Source organism: Carlito syrichta, unplaced genomic scaffold (genome assembly GCF_000164805.1).
Source record: "Carlito syrichta isolate Samal-C Ts95f unplaced genomic scaffold, Tarsius_syrichta-2.0.1 Scaffold305679, whole genome shotgun sequence".
Taxonomy (NCBI): domain Eukaryota; kingdom Metazoa; phylum Chordata; class Mammalia; order Primates; family Tarsiidae; genus Carlito; species Carlito syrichta.
In genome coordinates, this window is record NW_007249775.1 from 108,834 (window position 1) to 126,726 (window position 17,893).

General features: G+C 35.0%; 1 protein-coding gene across 2 annotated transcripts in view; it reads left to right on the plus strand.

Moving 5' to 3' along the window:
• DDHD1 (DDHD domain containing 1) overlaps positions 1 to 17,893 on the plus strand; it is an 87,460-nt gene that overhangs the window by 20,575 nt on the left and 48,992 nt on the right. Inside the window, exons 2-4 of one of the 2 annotated variants that reach the window (XM_008062232.2) lie at positions 6,590 to 6,763; positions 7,349 to 7,369; positions 17,077 to 17,205. In XM_008062232.2, coding sequence (XP_008060423.1) covers positions 6,590 to 6,763; positions 7,349 to 7,369; positions 17,077 to 17,205 — 324 coding nt within the window. The remainder of the gene's footprint in view (positions 1 to 6,589; positions 6,764 to 7,348; positions 7,370 to 17,076; positions 17,206 to 17,893) is intronic. The other variant, XM_008062233.2, reaches the window with a different exon arrangement.

Consider the following 17,893-nt stretch of genomic DNA (forward strand, 5'->3'; position numbering starts at 1 on the left):
GCTTGGAAGGCTGAGGCGGAAGAATTGCTAGAGTCCAGCAGGTCGACACTGGGGTGGCTGTGAGTGTGCCACTGCACTCCAGCCTGGGCAATGGAATGACCCTCCAACTCAAAAAAAAGGGTTCTATATATGATGGAAGTACCATTTAGGGTGATTTCCCGGAATTAGAAATTGGTCTTTATGGAGATCTATTCCTGACTTGATACTTTAATATCTATTCCAGCATATAATTAGGGATTTATTGACTGGTGTCTACATTATTTATTATTATTATTATTATTTTTTTTTTTTGGAGTCAGAGTCTCACTCTGTCGCCTAGACTGGAGTGCAGTGGCATGCTCACGGCCACCATAGCCTCAACCTTCTGGGCTCAGGTGATCCTTCCACCTTGGCCTTCCAAGTAGCTGGAACTACAGGGACGTGCCATAGAATTATTTTAATGGAAGAAGTAGCTAGACAAAGAATATAGCTTATGGATATCTGATGCTCACCTGCTAACACCTGGGAAGTACTTTAACCATTCAAATAATCTCATGTTTGTAACTGACTAACAAATATAATATCGAGCCAAATAAAAGAGTATATACTGTGTTGTAATTCTATTATATGAATTTTTAAAAAGCAGAACTCATCTCTGGTTCTAGAGGTTAGGGTTATATTTACTTAGCAAGGAAATGGGGATTACACTTGGAAGGGAGAGGCAAGGGCGCACTTCTGGAGTGCTCTCTTAGTCTGGGTGTGTTACATTTATAAAAAGCCATTGGGCTGCTTGCTTATAATTTGTGTATTTGTCTCTGTCATTCTTCAATGAAAAGTTTGCCCCAAAATATCCCATTATTTTATCCTTAGAAAATAACCTCTTTCTTCTGAATGAAAGATAATTATCAGAAAATAGATTGCTAATGGCTGAGTGACCACTGCAGCATAACCAACTAAACAGATCGCAAGCATCACCAAAACTAAGGAAGCCCCAGTTTGGAGCAGTGGGGCATGCTGAATGAGATGTGCCTTGTTCAGCAACATTTAACATTTCAATTTATTGAAATCATGGTTTATTATGGTTATTTTAATTTCTCAAGATATAAGAGAGCATAGTGCCTGTGTGTAAGGATCCCGTAGAAGTGAGGAAGACTAAACAAAATACAGTTAAGAGTAACACTCACGGATATGCACAGATTTAATTCAGTGGAATCATAGAGAAGGGAAGGTGACAAAAGACTTTCTGAGGAGATGCGTGTAAAAGTTAGTCAAGTGAATAAAATGGGTAAGAGCATCCCAGATAGAAGTAGCAGCATATGCTCAACACATCCTGGGGACTGCCTTGTTGACATGGAAAGCACAGGGGCCATTCACATTGTGTTCCATGTCTCAGAGCCTGCTCTGGTGCCTGGTTCATGATGTAGATAACCATATGTTAGGTAGATGAATATATACCAAAAGTAGCATCAGGTATGTGAAAGAGTGAGTTGAAGAAAAAAACATCATGAGGAACTTAGAAACCATTCTAAGAAGCTCAGAGTTTATCTGGAAAGTAGTGGGGAGTCATAAAAGAATTTGAGTATTTTAGAAACTCTCTGGCAACTCTATAAAAGATGGTTTGGAAGGAAACAGTAAGTTAAGGGTATCTGAGGTTAAAATAAAGCACAGGCAAAACCACTCTCAGAAAAAAAGTCCTCTACAATAATTGCAAAATGCAAACACAGGCCTAGGACTTGGTAATTGATAGCACCAACTACAGGAAAATGTGTGAAAGGGAGGGACCAGAAGTAGCAGCATTGGCCTAGCATTGCTCCCACAAGAGGAGAAGAGAACAGGTGCACCCCTTGGAAATGTGGCAGTGAGGGGGAAGAAGGAAGTAAGGAGAAAATAGGGGGTCCCTGAGAAATAAAGGAGAAACAAGGCATGGCAACTCATCTTCCCACGGCCCATTAGAGAAGCTCCTCTTTACTAGCCTGCAGGAGTGAATGCTCACAACTAAGAACTCTATTCACAAAATGCCCGGAAGTAGAAACAAGTCTAATGCTATACAAAGCTACTTCAAGGGGAATGCAGAAGTTTGAATGAGAACATTTTAGCTGATGGAAAGGAGAGGAAAACAAGACATAAGACAAAGGAAAACTATATATCTCAGTGCTCCAACCAAATAAAATATTCTCAATAAAATTTGTAGACATAGTTTTTTTTAAAAAAAAAAAAAAAGGAGGGGAAGAAATACAAACTTAGTGACAAAAAAAAAAAGGAAAAAATTCAACAAGATTTGATTGAACTCAGGAAAGAAATTAAAGAAAAAGGCAAAGCCACCTCAGAAACAAAGATTGCGGTAAATCCCTCCTTATCCATGTTTTCTCTTTCTACAGTTTCAGTTATAGTCAACAGCAGTTCAAAAATATTAAATGGAAAATTCCAGAAATGAGCAATTCATAAGTTTTTAATTGCAGGCCATTCTGATTAGTTTGATGAAATCTCCCACCATCCTGCTCTGCCCTGGCCAGGATGGAGATAATCTCTGTCAGGATATCTACACTCTATACGCCACCAAGCCGTTAGTCACTTAGTAGCTGTCTCGGCTCTCAAATCACCTCACCGTGCTTACGTTCAAGTAACCCTTTTTTTACTTAATAATGACCCCAAAGTGTAAGATTTGGTTATAATTTTTGTATTTTACTGTTAATCTCTTATTGTGCCTAATTTATAAAGTAAACTTTATCATCGTATGTATGTATAAAAAACATATATAGGGTTTGGTACTATTTGTAGTTTCTGACATTCACTGGGGAGTCTTGGAATGTATCCCCCATGGATAAGGGGGAACTACTATACATTAATTACAAGATACCCACAGGAGTAAAGTAAAAATCTAATAAGAGCCACCCATAAACGGAAGGAAAACAACCAAGAGAATGTAGGAAGTAGCTTAAATCCTATTCAGGTAAAAGAATACTCAACATACTTATAATTAGAGTCTCTGAAGAAGAAAAATGAATCACTAGAACAGCACTAACTAAATCATAATCCAAGGAAACTTTTCACAGAAATAATAGAAAATTGAAAGCTTCGTATTAAAAAGCCCCACCTTGGACAATTCAGTCCAGAACTACTCTGAGTTATAACCTAGTAAAACTGTTAGATTTTATTTTATTTTATTTTATTATTTGATTTGGAGTTTCACTCTGTCGCCCAGACTGGAGTGCAGTGGCCGCTCCTGGCCACCGCAGCCTCGACCTGCTGGGCTCCGGTGATCCTTCCGCCTCAGCCTTCCAAGTAGCTGGAACTACAGGTGCGCACTGCCATGCCTGGCTAGTTTTTTTTTTATTTATTGTAGAGATGAGGTCTCGCCAAGTTGCCCAGGCGAGTCTCAAACCCGTGGGCTCAGGCAATCCACTCACCTCAGCCTCCCAAAGGCGCGGGATTACAGGCTGAGCCACCGAGCCCGGCTAAACTGTTAGATTTTAAAGACAGCCTGTTTCTCTGGGCATCCTGATGGGGTAAAAAGATTACATTATTAATAAAAGAGAAGTAGGCTTACATTAGATTCCCTAAGGACAATATTCAAAGGAAGGCTACAGTAAAGCAGCATGTTTAAAAACTCAAAGAAATAAAGTGCAAGCTGGCCAGCCTGTCTTTCAGGTACCCAACAGTTTCAACATGCAAGAATTGAGGAAATACTTGATGAGAATTGAATATATTTAAATGTAGATTCAAGACTTAAAGCAGTGGTGGGAACATTAGTGTAATTTTTATATGTTGTGACAAAGATAGCACTAAAAATAAGTGGGTGAAGAGGAAAAGAGAAAAATGAATAATTCTCTATAATATAGGTAATAAGTAGGAGTCACAGGATATCATATAAATGGACAGACCAGATAGTAAAAGGTTAAGTAAACCAAAAGGAAACTTAGGTTACTCTAAACCACACACAAACACCAAAAATAGGCAAATTTTTCTAAGTACCAAATGAAAGTACAAAAATACCAGAAATCCCACACAAAAGGAAAAAAGAATAAGTATGAATAATAGACATGGTAGTTATAAAAGAACACAAAGTTAAGCTCAGACTTACAATCATATCAATAAACATAAATGGACTTAAAAAGATTTTCAGGTGGCTTCATGAAGCAAAGACCAATTCTATACCTTATATAAGAGACATACCTGAAAATGATTCAAAAGGTTAACAATAAGGGAATGTAGCCGGGCTCGGTGGCTCAGCCTGTAATCCCGCGCCTTTGGGAGGCTGAGGTGAGTGGACTGCCTGAGCCCGTGGGTTCGAGACCTGCCTGGGCAGTGAGATCTCATCTCTACAATAAATCAAACATCAGCCAGGCGTGGTAGCGCGCGCCTGTAATTCTGGCGACTTGGAAGGCTGAGGCGGGAGGATCGCCGGAGCCCAGCAGGTCGAGGCTGCAGTGGCCAGGAGCGGCCACTGCACTCCAGTCTGGGTGACAGAGTGAGACTCCAACTCAAAAAAAAAAAATAAGGGAATGTACAAAGATATTATAGGCAAAGGGAAATAATATAAAGTCAGGGGTTGCTATCCTGATAGACAAAGTGGAATCCAGGCAAAAACCATTAAACATGGCCAAGTACACTTATGGTGTTTAAAGCCAAAACTCACAATGAAGTTCTATTTCTTAGTATCTGTGCACAAAATAACAGTGCAAACACCTAAATATACCAGAATCGCTAGAGCAGAATACAGGAGAATGCAAGAAACAGTAGAAACACATAACAGGAAATGTTTCCTCTGTCACAGCACAAATCTGGTGTGCCAAGATGTTCAGATCATGCTGTGCATTTCCTGTCCCAAACCTGGAGACAGCCACTTCTTCAAGGACTCTTGGTTTCTTTGGGTGGGAAGTGATAATAGGAGCTCACAGGCTTTGTTTAATATTAGGAATGCTCACTTATACTGGGTTTGTCTTTGTTTCTAGGCTTTTACTACGAGGACATTTTATTTCTTTTTATTTTATTTTATTTTTTTGAGTCGGAGTCTCACTGTGTTGCCCAGACTGGAGTGCAGTGGCCGCTCCCGGCCATTGCAGCCTCAACCTGCTGGGCTCTGGCGATCCTTCAGCCTCAGCCTTCCAATAGTTGGAACTACAGGAGCACACCACCATACCCGGCTAATTTTTTGATTTATAGTAGAGATGAGGTCTTGCCAAGTTGTCCGGGCAGGTCTCGAACCCGCGGGCTCAGGCAATCCACTCACTTCAGCCTCCCAAGGCACGGGATTACAGGCTGAGCCACCAAGCCCAGCTACTGCTAGGACATTTTAGAAAGAAAACTACGTTTGTTCATGCTGACCTTTCTCATTGAAATCTATGAATACAAGGGTTTTATTTCTTTGATTTTTATATTTGTATCTCTTTTGACTCATGCTTAAATCTAGGTATCTAATGATATTAACAAATTATTATGTTCATATTAACCTACAATTTGGAATTAATAATGTCAGTATTACTACTGCATGGTTATTGCAAAAGGTTTTAGATATGTTTATGCTTTTTTTCCCCATAGGAATATACAAATGACTGTCTTAAATAATTTATGTGGTAAGCCGGGCTCGGTGGCTCAGCCTGTAATCCCGCGCCTTTGGGAGGCTGAGGTGAGTGGATTGCCTGAGCCCGTGGGTTCGAGACCCGCCTGGGCAGCGAGACCTCATCTCTACAATAAATCAAAAAATCAGCCGGGCGTGGTAGCGCATGCCTGTAATTCCAGCTACTCGGAAGGCTGAGGCGGAAGGATCCCCGGAGCCCAGCAGGCGAGGTTGCGGTTGCCGGGAGCGGCCACTGCACTCCAGTCTGGGCGACAGAGTGAGACTCCAACTCAAAAAAAAAAAAAAAAATTATTTATGTGGTTAAAGTGCCAGCAATCTACATAATTAGGTTCATTTGTTTCATTTTGCTTTTTACTTTTAGGATTTTGTTGTTTTCATTTGATTCATTTTTGTATTGTTTTAAAAAAATTGTTAAGGATTCAACATAGCTTAGCTGACAGTTATGGTTTATTTTAAATAAATAATAACTAAAAGCTTTAGGTTTCTAGAAACAGTGTTTAATCAAGGAAATGTTAAGGTAGTCAAGAAAATATTTCTTGGTTTCTTTTTTAATAGGTGAAGTATTTACTGTAATTAGCAGTTGCCTTTTTTTCTGTGTTCTGACTTGGAGCCCATAACTCTGGAAGGGTAACGCACTACTACCACACACAATTTCTAAGCACTGTTTCTGGGATTTTATATCACTATTTTCTGAGACATTGGAATCATCTCCAAGCCCTGCATAAAACTTGTCTTAACCCCTTAGCCTACTAACTTTGGTTACTCGGGGTTTCAATTCTATAAATAGCTGTTAATCTATCTTTCTAGTGCTAAAGTAATTTTTAGGTGTAATATTTAATAGGTGTAAAATTATATGCTGTGGAAAATCATATACTCTTGGTTGAAATCTGGATTTTAAAACTAGATGAGTGTATTGGGTCATGAAAGTCTGTTTTGGTGACAGCAGTAGCAAAGTTATAAGATTGTAGCTACTATGTCTCTTTTTGGGAGGTTAAATCCTACAATGTATAAATCTGTGATTTCTCTTTTCAGAGGCTGATAAAATACCAGTAATGCGTGGACAGTGGTTTATTGATGGTACTTGGCAGCCTCTAGAAGAAGAAGAAAGTAATTTAATTGAACAAGAACATCTCAGTCGTTTTAAGGGTCAGCAGATGCAGGAAAATTTTGATATTGAAGTGTCAAAACCCATAGATGGAAAAGATGGTAAGATCAATTGATAAATTTAATAAATTCTATAAACCAAGTACATTGTTGATAGAGTAGTTTATACATGTGATGTAATAATTCAGGAGAGTTCAAATTTATAGAAATTTGATTTTTTAAAACATTTGATTATTAATTCTGGATTATAAAACTGCTGTAAATTTCTGAACTATCTCAATTTCTGTCTTAATACATACGTTCAATGGCATGACACTATTATATTTTACATAAATGTACAAATTGTTATCATGAATTAGTCCTTTTTGGTAGTTTTTTAGCTATCAAAGAAAAATGAATTTACCCCAGAATTCTTAGTTGTTATCTCTAAAGAGCAGTTTTGTTACTATTACTTTAATTACCTTTATGTAGCTCTTAGCATCTCCCTATTGATAACCATATCAGTTTTTAATTTAAAACAACCTACTCCTTACATTTTCTTTATTCAGCTTTTGGATGTGTTTGTAATAGTTAAAAATACTATATAATAGCCAAGAATGCCATGTTTTCATTATGCATCTAAATCTTGAGTGAACTTCAAAATATATGGTAAAGTTAAAAATACTTCTATTGTTCCATTTACTGCAGGCAGTGGGATCAACTATTCTGGTGAGTATAACTGTACAGGTAGATTAGAATTTGTAAATTTCTCTAAGTTTTTTTCCTAAAAACGTTTCTTCATCCATGCTTGCTTTTATTTGGGAGGTTTTTTGGTAAGCCCTACTGAATGTAGTAGATTAAAATATGAATAAAGGTATTTTTTTCTTATTATGAAACTTCTCTAAAGCAGAAAAACTGAATATTGCTTAGGTAATTCACAGACTGCAACGTGAAAAAAAATGAATTACGTGGCTGGAAGTAATTGTTTATATGTGACATAATTAATGGCAAAAACAATAAGCTTTAAATTGGCTAGAGTTTTTTTTCCTTCTTTTTATTTTAGTAGCATCATACGTTTTTTCCTCTCTTCCAGTCTTTGCTCTCTCTGACCTCTCTAAACATACATATATACTCATTTGTCACAGGTGAGGAAACCATGTAGTTTAGCTTATATCAAATTAAAACATCTTTTGTATATAGTTGGTTAAAAGTCTACATAAGTAAGGAAACTTGTGACTTCCAAATAAATTGGCGATTAAGGCTACAAATTTATATAATAATTGTTTTCTTTTATGTGGCAGACACCATACTCTAGGAATTCTAAATATATTATTTTCCTAATCTGTAAAGTCAAATATGTTCTTATTTCAGTGTCAGATTTAAGCCAGATTCTTACATATTAGTACATAAAAAGCAGTTCAGTGTAAGAGCTGTAGCTATATTCCTACAGGTTGCCATATAACCAATACTTTGTTCTGACTAGAGCAAAAATAGCAAATTTTATATATCTGTAGTCTTATGTTAGTGACCAAAATATTTTACAACCTCTTGTCACTATTGCCAGAATAATCTTAAAAGTCTAATTCATAGTATTTGAAGGACAGACTTTTTATCATAAAATAATTTTATTGTCTGAGTTCTCGATTTCACCTATTAGCTCTCTTTGAGTCTTTGTCTCAAAAATGACAATTCACCCTAGCAAACCCAGTTTAGCCACCAAATTTCTTACTGTTAATGCAGGAAAAACATCCAGACTTTGGAGAAAAAAAGGATGAACATGAAAAATATAAGTAGATTGTTCCCCTGTCCCATACTGTGTTCAACACATTTTTTTTCCATTTAACTAATTCATCCTGTGGAGGTTAATCGTCAGCTCTGTTGCATCTCTAAATTCTACCCATTGGCAATCTTGTTTGTATTACAATACAAATTAGAATTTCTTGTGTCCTTTTTACCTGTACTCCCTGTATAAATGTTAAATGTAACAGGATATTTCATCTTCTCTGAAAGTGTTCAAATTTAAATAAGACTGATATAAGAACATGGGTTATTTGTGTGAGATTTTTTAGAATGTCTTTGAATATGTATATGTGTGTATTCTGAGGTATCAGTTTCCAGGATATTATGGTAACTGTTTATTATCTTTAAGGGTATACATTGAATGGTAAAATTTTAATTGGTAATAACGAAAATTTGTTAAACTGTCAAAAAACACTTCAGCATTGTAATCTTTCAACAATGATTTTTTTGAGATTCATTAGATGAAGAAAACTTGTTTTTTAAAAAAATGTATTGTGGCATAAAAGTAAAGATTTAGCATGTTTTGTTATTAACAAAGATAAGTATATATACTGTTGTCATAATTTTCGGTCATTTTATTTGTTCATTATTAAGCATACATTTCTATGTTAAGTTGAGACACTTGACTTTGAAATTTATGGGAAATTGTGTACGACATTTGAAAATAATAGCCAATTATTAGGACTTGCTGTCCAAAAAGCCACCACTGTTGGGAAAATACCTCAAACTTATATCTACAAAGACTAAGAAATATTATAATCTTTTTATTATTTTGCCCTTACCTCTAAGCTTCTGAAATTTTATACTTCATTAGTTTGAGAACGGAATATATATTTTCCACCTAAATTTTCTCATGTATGGGTGATAAAGCCTTGGCTTTATCGGGAGGCTTTATCAGTGTCAGGAGGTTTTTAATGCTTCCATGTGTAGATGCAGTTTGTGCTAGGTTCTTCTGTGAAAGAAATAGAGTTTCTTCCCCCAAGGAGTTTTCAACTATGAGAGTCTAAAGCCAACAGATGAGACCAATTACGAAGAAGTACAAGGTAACCTTGTAGGAGACATGACATGAATGTTACATATTCTAAAAAGACATTTGGCATAAAGAAAGCACGTGATCACAGTGTAGTGAAGTTACAGGTAATAACTGAAAGCAACTAAAAATGTGATGCTTAGGGACTCTAGAGAATTTCCAAGAAATTAAACATTTCTTGCCGTCAAGGATGTTAAAATAAGTCCTTTCTCTTCTGACCTTTTCTGTTTGGTTGGAGTAGCTGTTGCCACAGATAAGATGTTCTAGTTGTCTTTTGGTATTTGTGGGGGATTGATTCCAGGACTTCTCACAGATACCAAAATCTGAGAATGTTCACGTCCCTTATATAAAGTAGCATAACGTTTGCATATAACCTACATTCATTCCCCCCATATACTTTGAATCATCTCTAGTTTACTTATAATACCTAATACTATGCTGTGTAAATAGTTATACACTGTATTTTTTATTTAGATTATTTTTACTGACTTGAATTTTTTTCTGTATATTTTTTTATCTGTCACTGGTTGAATCTGCAAATATAATGTGCCAACTGTATTTGATATTTTCCTACTAGTCTTAAAATAAGTATTTACTTGTATTGATGAAAATTTAGTATACCGTGTAACTCTCTTTAGCATACAAATAAAGGTAACCCACAAAAATCCAAAAAATTAGATACTTTAAATTTAGTTCTGAGAGTTAAAATGAAAATTATCTTTTTATTCTACTTCTTGGGTCAGGAGATGTCTATCTAGCAATTTAACAAATAAAGGCCTATTGTTTGACTTGGGATGAGTCATACAAGTAAAATCAGGCCTTGAAATAAGTAATTTAGTAAATACTTAAATCTAGTACTACATTAGTGTTTTGTACATTCTACAATTTGTTTATCCAAGCACATGTAGTAATCAATAAAAAAGATTGAACTGAATGAGAAAGACTGCTCAGCATTCTGGCCAACAAATGCATAAGCTCAGTTCAGTAGTGAGAAGACATCAACCAAACTCGCGTTGGGGGCCAATCTACAAAATAACTGGGCAGGATTCTTCAAAAGCATAATTTTATTTATATTTTATTTTCCCCTTTTTTATTTTAAAAGTGTGGAGTACAATTAAGGGTGAGGTATACAAATATTCATTGTGCAGGTACCCTTGTTGATTGAGGTGTGCCCCCCCCATCCCAGGCAGATATCGACTACTGTCAATCCTACCTTCCCTTCCTCCCTACCCTGCAGTTTCCCACTACTGTCAATCCTTTTCCTTCTTTCTTTTTTTTTTTTTGAGTTGGAGTTTCACTCTGTCGCCCAGACTGGAGTGCAGTGGCGATCCTTCCGCCTTAGCCTTCCAAGTAGCTGGAACTACAGGCGCGCGCTACCACGCCTGGCTAATTTTTTAAATTTATTGTAGAGATGAGATCTCGCCAAGTTGCCCAAGTGGGTCTCAAACCCGCGGGCTCAGGCAATCCACTCACCTCAGCCTCCCAAAGCGTGGGATTATAGGCTGAGCCAACGAGCCCAGTTAATCCTTTTCTTATAATATTACAGTAGTTGTTCAAGGTCCACTTATGAGTGAGAACATGTGATACTCAGCTCTTTGTTTCTGTGAGAGATCACTCAGTATTATAAACTCTAATTCCATCCAGGTTGCTGCGAAGTTCATGATTTTGTTCTTTATGGCTGCGTAATATTCCATTGTGTATATAGGCACTACATATAAAATTATTCCAAAGTAAAGTGTTTTGTTTTGTTTTAAATAGGCCAGTAGAGGAATTAAAATGAAATTCTAAAAAATATTTAGTTGACACAGAAGGAACCAGAAAAGGAGGAACGGAGAAATAAAACAGATGGGAAAAAGAGAAAAATAAGTGGAAAAATAGTAGACCTAAATTCACCTAAATATATCAGTAACCACAGGTATATTTTTTAATATAAGCGAAATAACATTCCAGTTAAAGGTAGTGATTGACAGATTTGATAAGAATGCAAAACCTGACTATATGCTGTCTATAAATAGAGTCACGCTATCTATCATATCAGTATAAAGTCATAGATAGGTTGAAAAATAAAAGAATGGAATTTTTAGTATTCAAGCTAGTTGGTGCTACAGCACAGGTGTTGATGGCTCTGTAAGGATTTACGGTGGGAAAGAATGTATTCCTATCACTGTTGCTGAATAAAGATTGCCCATACTGTAAACATAGCATCTCAAAAGTCAGATAAAGATGGGGTGGTCGGGAGGATTGCCAATCTTTCTTTTTTTTTTTTTTTTTTTTTTTTTTGAGTTGGAGTCTCACTCTGTCACCCAGGCTGGAGTGTCGTGGCATACTCATGGCCACCCCAGGGTCAACCTGCTGGGTTCCAGCGATCCTTCCACCTCAGCCTTCCAAGTAGCTGGAACTACAGGCGTGCGCTACCATGCCCGGCTAATTTTTGATTTATTGTAGAGACGAGGTCTCACCAAGTTGCCCAGGCGGGTCTCGAACCCACGGGTTCAGGCAGTCCACTCACCTCGGCCTTCCAAAGCATGGTGTTACAGTCTGAGCCACCGATTGCCAACCTTTCTAACCTTTTCTTTTCTGTTTGGTGACTAAGAGGATTCCACCTTTTTTTTTAAGCTTTTAGTTATTATTTAATTTGTATAAATTGATCTAACTTAATCTCTCTGAGGTCCAAGAAAGATTGCCAGGAGTTTTCTCATGATAGTTGGCAGACTTGAGATGTGCAAGGCTGCTTGCGTGGAGCTGGAGTTTTTCAGGTTACCAGCTTCCATAAAGGGAAAGGTTAGGGAGTTTTTCTGTTCTAGGGATAAGTATGTCACTCTCTTACTTTTAGAACTATATAATAAAGAAAATTTCTTTAGGAGGTGAATTAGTAAAGAAATGTATTAGAAATGTTTTTAGTATTTTAAAATTTTCATTGCTACGTAAGACTTTAACAAATAAAAGAATGTTTTTGTTAAATGTTAGCATTTGTAGTTGTGGGTTTATGCATACTTTTGCTGATATCATATAAGAATTTTTAAAACTTTATTTTTTTAAAAAAAGAAAAAATTAAATAGTTCTTTCACTTGAATTTTCTTTAACAGTGAATCCCTGTTTGGATTGATAGTAAATACTTTTTTCCTCTATTGTACTTACAGTTGTAGCCCTAATTCTTGCTTTGGATTGAAAAAAATTAAACTCCCTATGCTATGGGATGTGTATTAAATAAATCACATGACTTTCAAATGAAAATAAGAATTAAATTTGAGAAGAAAGTAAAGAACCACGTTATGTAATTTTGTGAAATTGTTTTAAATATCATTCTCTGCTTTGAGGGTAAAAACGTTATTTTTTTCTTTTTTTTCATATTTGGGTATGTGTCTTTTTTAAATCCTTAAATTATACTATTTTAGAAAAGAAAGAGTTCATTTATGTATCTTTAGTTTCCTGAAAGTGTGTGCATAATTTAAAAATGTAATCAAAAGGTCCACTGAGTTCTCTTTTAGTATATGTGGAATTTGTTCATGTTGTAAGTTTTATTACTAGATTTACAAAATCTAGTTTTTGTTTCAAGTATTAAAGTCTCAAGTTTATATCAGTTTGATCCACTTTGACATGTCAGCAACTTTTTCCTAATGATTTTTATTGTTTAAAACTTATTTCTTGGTCTAAGTGGTTCATTGCTCCTCAGTAACAGACCAGAAGGCACATGAAAGAAGAAACATTTTCAGTGAAGAAAGTTGCTTCAATTGTCATTTTCCACTTCTCTATGACAATGAAATGTTTTCATCATCCGGATGTAACAACCTAGCTTTTAGTTCTAGTCCGTAGTTTTTATAGCCATCTAATTACATATAGCTATAATTATTCATTGCGTTGTAAGCATTTCTCTGTTATTTCACAAATCTTTGCATATACGACAGGTTTGCTATATTTCTAGTGCTATAAAACAAGAATTAAGTCTTTTTTAGTTTGAGCAGTATTTAACCTTTGAGTGTCACATTAATGAAGAAGGGAGTAGGGATGAAAATTGAATGTATTAGAACATATATTTGAACTAAATCATAAAGCTTCTGTAATTCACTGAATTGAAATAAACTGATTTGTAACGTTCACATTCAAGTGGACTTTTAAAAATAATTGCTAGCTGAGTACAGTGGCTTACACCTATAAACCCAACACTTTGGGAGGCAGAAGTGAGAGAATTGCCTAAGTCCAGAGGTTTGAGACCAGCCTGGGCAACTTGAAGAGACCTCATCTCTACAATAAATAAAAAAATTAGTTGGGCATGGTGGCACATGTCTGTGGTTCCAGTGACTTGGAGGGCTGAGGCAGAAGGATCACCTGAGCCCAGCAGGTTGAGGCTGCAATGGCCATGAGTGTGCCACTGCACTCCAGCCTGGGCGAAAGAGTGAGACTCCAACTCAAAAAATAAATTTAAAAAAAATAAAAATAATTGTTTACTTTAAATATAAAGAAATTGGAAGGCAACTGTGCTCACCACTATACCACCAATGCAAGAAATTGATATATAATGAGCAAATTTAGACAGGAAAACTTTTGACTTTGGGATTATCTACTGTTTTGCCAAATATCAAGTCTGTACCTGGACTTTACTCTTTATTCTGTTTCATGTTTACAAGATGTTACAGCATACATTTTTACTAATGATTTTTTTTTATTATTGTATCCTTAATACATCTCTCCAAAAAATTATTTTTTGTAAAGATTTTATTTTTTAAAGTCTTTTGACAACTTGAACAGAGTTGTGAAATGAACATTTTGTTAATTTATTTTTATTTTTGTACTTCAGTGATAGGAAACATCTAATGGAATGTCTACTGTGGAATTGTCTCAGGAAAGTTGCATTCGATATTTAAAATGTTATTTATTGCATTCTCAATTTGTACATTAACTGTTAGCTATAGCAGAGTCACACATTTGGTAAGAGTAAATAACTTTAGTATTATAAAGATGGAGTTTATTAGTATTATTAGTATTCAAAATACTGTGTTCTGTTTTTTTATTCTATCTGTGCACAGACATTAAATATGATAATCACATAGTTGTCTTTAACTAATACATGAATATATATCATTTGCCTTTTTTCTTTCAGTAAAATAAAAGTAGTGTCTATTTGATAAACATTAAATGAATATTTTACTTTACTGATGCTCAATAGAAATTATATAAAGCATTTAGAATAATGTTTATCAAATACAACTCATTTTTTAAAGCGAATACTAAAACAAAAAGGCAAAATGGCAAACCTCATTTAAAATTTACTTTGAAGCTCAGTGTTTTTGCTTTCTTAGTTGTCTACCACCTCCCTCCCTTCTCCCTCCCTTCTCTGTTCAAATGGAGAGGATATAAGGAGAGTACAGATGCGGCAGGTCTTAAACGAAAGCGTTCCCAAGGTACAGTAATTGTAGTTTCATTTCTCCCTGTAGTTATATTCCTGGCCTGTAGCACCCAGTTGTGTTTAAAGCATAGAAATCACTAGTTTTAAGAAATGTGTTCATTGTACTAGTTTGCTTAGTGCTATTTTGTTGTATATAGACATTTGCTGTGTATAGACATTTGCGTACTGTGTGTATAGTCCAGTAACAGGAGTTAGCCAGTATCAGGATGTTTTAATTTAAGACAGTATGTGGATGATTTAAGAAGGAACAAAATTTTGCCAACTTAACACTGTTCTCTAAATAACTTGGTCTCATAGTTTCAATGTTTGAAGCATATGTTGCTCAAAACTATTTTAATTAAAATATAGAAACATTCGATTAAAAAACTTAAAGTAGTGACTTGGATCAGATATGGAATTAGAAAAGCAAATAAGTGTTAAGCCCTTGCAAAAGATTTTTCTTTTAATTTATAAAATGTTATTTTATTTGGAAAGCTGACTTGGTACATTATTTTCTTTGGAACTGAAGATATTTTTTATGTTTCTTATATTAGTTGAATCTTGACTTTCTGTACAATGTTAGTAATTTGTCCTGTCAGGGAAGTAAAATATAAATTGGCTTTTCATAAATTTTTGAAATTTCATTGGTAATATAACTAAGAAGTATATCTTCTCATAATGTACTTTGTATTCTAGTAGGGAATCAATTTTCATAAAAATGTCTTATAAGGGTGGGATAGTGGCTCACACCTGTAATCCCACACTTTGGGAGGTCAATGCAAGAGGATCATTTTAGCCTGGTAGTTCAAGTCCAGCCTGGGCAACATAGTGAGACCTTGTCTCTTAAAAAAAGGAAAGAAAGAACTTAGCCAGGTGCAGTGGTAAAGTTGTAGTCCCAGCTATTTGGGAGACTGAGATGGAGAATCTCTTGAGCCCAGGAATTCAAGGCTGCAGTGAGCTATGATCCCACCACTGCGCTCCAGTTTGGGTGACAGAATGAGACCTTGTCTCTAAAAAAAAACCAAAACAAAACAAAAAAAGGTTTTAAGATCTTAGATATTGACCAGGACTTTATCTGTTTATATTTAGCTTGAATTTATTGTCGATCTATCTTCAAATCAGAAGAGTTAGATTCTGCCAAGTAACTAGCTTTCTGGCAAGTCACTCAGTATACCTCTGTGTCATTATACATAAAATGGGGGATAGTATTTTATCTCAAAAGGATTTTAAAAAATAAATCAGACACAGTGATTTGAAGGTGGCTGGTTTTCTGAGGATGGATATATTTCCTACCTATAACTCAGAATTATAATGAAAAAGCTCAAGACCTTCAGAATGTAAGAATTATCAAAGTATGAATAGATGGATATATTAAGTCAATTTTTTCAATTCATTGCTTCCACAAACATTACTGAATTTATGGTATGTGCCAGGCACTGTGCTGGGACATTCTTTTTGGTGCTAGGAAAAATGATCAAGACAGTCTTTATACCTCACAGAACTTAGAAATTACTGAGGAATATAGTTTGGATTTTTTTTTTTTAAGACCTCATTTTCACCAGGCATACCTCAGTTACAGAAATGTAAAACCATACTGATTTGAGCATCATAGCACAAAAACATTTCCTTAATTTTTATTATTAAAACATATTTCAACTTTGAATTTCTGCTATGTTGAGCAATACCCGGTGGTATTACTATCCATTTAAAAAATACCTTATTTTGCAATAGATGATTCTCATCCCGGTTTAAAGGTAAATTTTTTTCCTCAGAGTCCTCATTTGTCTTACACTGAGTAAAATTTTTTGTGGATCTTTCAATATTTTCAGTAAAACCAGCTGAAGAAATGGAAGGACTTTCAAAATAGTATATATTTCTTAGACCTTAGGAACAATCAGTCACGTTACCTGGGAAGGCAGTTCTTTAATCCTCAAAATACATGTTAACTACATATTAGAGGTTACAGTTATGATCACTTAAGATTGTTACCTCATGTCATTTTAACAAGTTGCCATGCTCTGTAGAAGAGTTATAATCAAATCAAGTCCCTATTCATTACTTCACAATATCCATAATTTTTTAAATGAAATAGTATTTTATTGAACTGAGTTACATATCTAAGTTGTTATATAATATTGATTCAGAAATCTGAGTATTATAATTTTTCACAAATGAAATTTGTTTTGGAGACCTTCAAATTCATTCTTCCTTTTTTTGCAACAGCTATTCATAGTTTCAAGTTAAGTCGAAACCACGTGGACTGGCACAGTGTGGATGAAGTCTATCTTTATAGTGATGCAACAACATCTAAAATTGCAAGAACGGTTACCCAAAAATTGGGATTTTCTAAAGGTAATTGTTCAGTATTACTATAGTTTGTCAAAATTTGGGGAATCTGGCTTTTTCTCTTATATTTAAAATAGACAATTCAAATTCTATTTTTGGCATTTTTTAAATATATATTAAATTTAGTTTTAATGGCAAGTTTTTTGTTAAATGAAACTTTTGTTAAGGTGATTGAGTTGACATATTCATCAACGAATATTTGTATCTTTAGAATGATTTGACAAGATTAATAAGTATCTTTTGTACTTCTAAAAGCACAAAAGCAGTCAAACCTCAGCCAATGAAAATATAATAAAACATGGCAATTGAAATATGGTGTCAAGGAAGATGAGTACTGAAAATTTTCTATTGGATTTAGTGACATGGAGGTCATTGATGATTTAGATGGACTGATGGGCAGAAGCCAGATTGGCACGGGTTGAAACTTAAGTAGAAGGTGAGAGAAATTGAAGCAGTGAGAATAAACAATTCTTTAAAGAAAGTTTGACCAAAAGAAATAAAGAGGAAATGGTACCTGGGGAAGATGTGAGAGTATTATCAGAAAACAATTGTTCTTAAATGTTTGATAAAACGTTACTACCCAGTGTTTTATTTGATAATGAATGTGCTGGGATATATATATATGTGTGTGTGTGTATGTACATATATATATATATATATATATATATATATATATTTTTTTTTTTTTTTTTAG